This window comes from Montipora capricornis, chromosome 7, assembly GCF_036669925.1.
Source record: "Montipora capricornis isolate CH-2021 chromosome 7, ASM3666992v2, whole genome shotgun sequence".
Classification (NCBI taxonomy): domain Eukaryota; kingdom Metazoa; phylum Cnidaria; class Anthozoa; order Scleractinia; family Acroporidae; genus Montipora; species Montipora capricornis.
This window is the reverse complement of record NC_090889.1, coordinates 24,533,561-24,536,060: the sequence shown is the minus strand read 5'-3', so window position 1 is coordinate 24,536,060 and position 2,500 is coordinate 24,533,561. Positions and strand designations below refer to the sequence as shown.

The 2,500-nt window shown below is 40.5% G+C and overlaps 1 protein-coding gene across 1 annotated transcript in view; it reads left to right on the top strand.

The window, feature by feature from the left end:
- LOC138056536 (ankyrin repeat and BTB/POZ domain-containing protein 1-like) overlaps positions 1-2,500 on the top strand; it is a 13,777-nt gene that overhangs the window by 6,214 nt on the left and 5,063 nt on the right. The window contains exons 5-8 of the mRNA XM_068902352.1: positions 820-979; positions 1,303-1,465; positions 1,984-2,105; positions 2,370-2,418. Coding sequence (XP_068758453.1) covers positions 820-979; positions 1,303-1,465; positions 1,984-2,105; positions 2,370-2,418 — 494 coding nt within the window. The remainder of the gene's footprint in view (positions 1-819; positions 980-1,302; positions 1,466-1,983; positions 2,106-2,369; positions 2,419-2,500) is intronic.

Sequence of the window (2,500 nt, the reverse complement as noted above, 5' to 3'; positions counted from 1 at the left end):
CTGTCATCCCCTGTGAAATACCAGCTTTAAGTTCACCCGTTTTACCTTGTAGCAGACTTTTCCGGCTTCATTTTTCTGTGGAGCCACACGCCTACATTCTCAGGCCTCTCTTTGACCCAAGCAGGCAGCAAGCCTTTCCTCGCATCCGGCGTAGGTTCCAGTATCAGCCACATGCATTAGATGGTTTGCAACCAATCTCTAGAGACACAGAAAACAATGATGTAATGTGCAAATTCTGGTGGATGAACAAAAGGAGCTAATGAGACATCTTTTGTTTTCGTCCACCAACATGGCGGCGATGACTTAACGTAAAAACCATCTATTTACATCGTTGGAGCTCTTTTTGGGAAAACAACATCATAGTTGCGAGGGGTGATGGTCATCCTCCAACTACTCTTGCAGACATATAAAAAATGGGTATGGAAAATGGCTAAGCAGCACTTAATAGTACAAGCGGTTGAAATTTAAGTCATACGTGGAAAATTATAATGAAGCAGGACATTTTACTAAATTAAAATCAGACAGGTTGTTCAATGTGATTGGTCAGTGCCGGAATAGCCCGTGCGAGGCGAAGCATGGCATTTCTCATCTGAATTGGTGCGTACGTCATCTGTGCCGTGATGGTGGACGAAAATAATAGACTCTCATTAGCTCCTTTTTTCGTTCCATTAATTGTTCATTATAGCATTGTTAACTTTGTCCTAGAAGACTGACTATACAAACTGCCCATGTTCGCACCTTTGCTCACACGTACTTTTGCACAAATTTCTGTCCTAAAAAAGCCAAAAAGAGGAAGTGGATATTGCTTTATTTTTAAAGGTGTCTGGAGGATTGCACGTACGCCGATGTCTGTTTCTTGGTTCATGGTGTTGCTGTGCATGCGCATCGCATGGTACTCTCTGCTCGTTCGTCATACTTTGCACACAAGTTCACGAGAAAGTGGCGTGATCGTTCGATAATTGAACTGAAGCACAAACTGGTAAGAAGGACAGTCTAGCCACGCATGCGTACCAAAAATTATGCTCCATTCTCGTCTCTAGTCCGCAATTCTGTTTGTCAGCCCCGAGAATACTGACCACTCGAGGGTTCCAAACTAATATTTTTTTCTGTACAAGTCAACGTTATAAGTGAAGAGAGGCCGTTGCTTTAGGTGGTTTCCATAACGAATCGTGACTGCCGAGGCAAGAAGAAAGGTGAACTAATTTTCTCTCAACTAGATTGCTCCCAGTTGCGCTAAAAGCCGACCAATTTCATGACGCAGCGTTCAATTTAAAATGTCATAACTTGAACTTTCTTTTTCAGGTAAAACCATGGGCTTTCAATGCAATTTTACAATATCTCTATACTGATCGCTTGTATATCGCAATGGATCAAATTGATGACTGTCTTCGCTTGGCAAAGCAATGTAAGCTGGAGTATTTGGAGAATCAACTACAGATGCGACTGAACAGCATCCAAATGTTTGGTATGCTAAATTAAGAATACCTCGTTTAAGAGACCATTTAAAGTAAAATTCTTAGTTTCTCGAAGCATCATGCTTCATTCGTAACCTTGGCGTTGGACTGAAATCCGAGGGTAAATAAAGATATATGATATATGATATATACTGGAAACAAGCATGCAGTTGAGGCTTTTGCGGAGCGGTTGCATTTCGAAACAGCCTTCCCGTCATGCACGTTCGTTTGAAATTGCGGCAATAGCGATATTTCTTGTCTACAAACATTGACGTCACATTTCTTTTGATATTGAAATTTGCCAACCAGGGAACAAAAGAAGTTATTGTTTCAACAGCCAATTAGCTTCTGGCTGGCATATTAATAACAATGGGTGACGTAACGAGAAATATCGCTATACCAATATGAAAGTCATTTTTTGTCACTCTTATTGTTAAAAGGACCAAGTCTTTTTTTTCTGAGAATGGAGTGGTGTTTGAGGCAAGGAGATCATGTCTTGTTTTTTTAATTTTTGTTGTAATTATTGCAGGAACATCCAAAAAGAGATCCATAACAGTGGTCAGTATTGAACCCGAGTCCCAGTCCTCTGCCTTACAAGATGCTTTCGCGCGTCTAGCGGAAGCTGCTCTCCCTAGTCCTTTTATGTCCCAGGTATGCCTTAGAAACGAAGTACTTGAATTTGGGTGTCTTGTGCCACTGGCACACAAAACAGTTATCTATACTTTACAACCTGCACCTGCGTTTTGAACTTAGCATTAGAATCATCTGCTGTATCCTATTTTCCATTGTGATTTTATGTGTTGTGTGCTTCATGATGGATTCTGTAAATTGCACTGCCACAAATTTCTGGAGGGCTAGTGCTCTCACCATTTTCACTACAATCTTCAATGGGATGTTGTCTTTTCGTCTTCACAGCAATTTCCAAAACAGTTTCCATTCGAAATATCCTTGGACCTTTTTGAAGGTACGTGATTTCTTTGTTCATTGTTTAATTTGTTACAAGTACAATACAACAAAAGAAAATTTTCCTTTTTGATGCATGCACT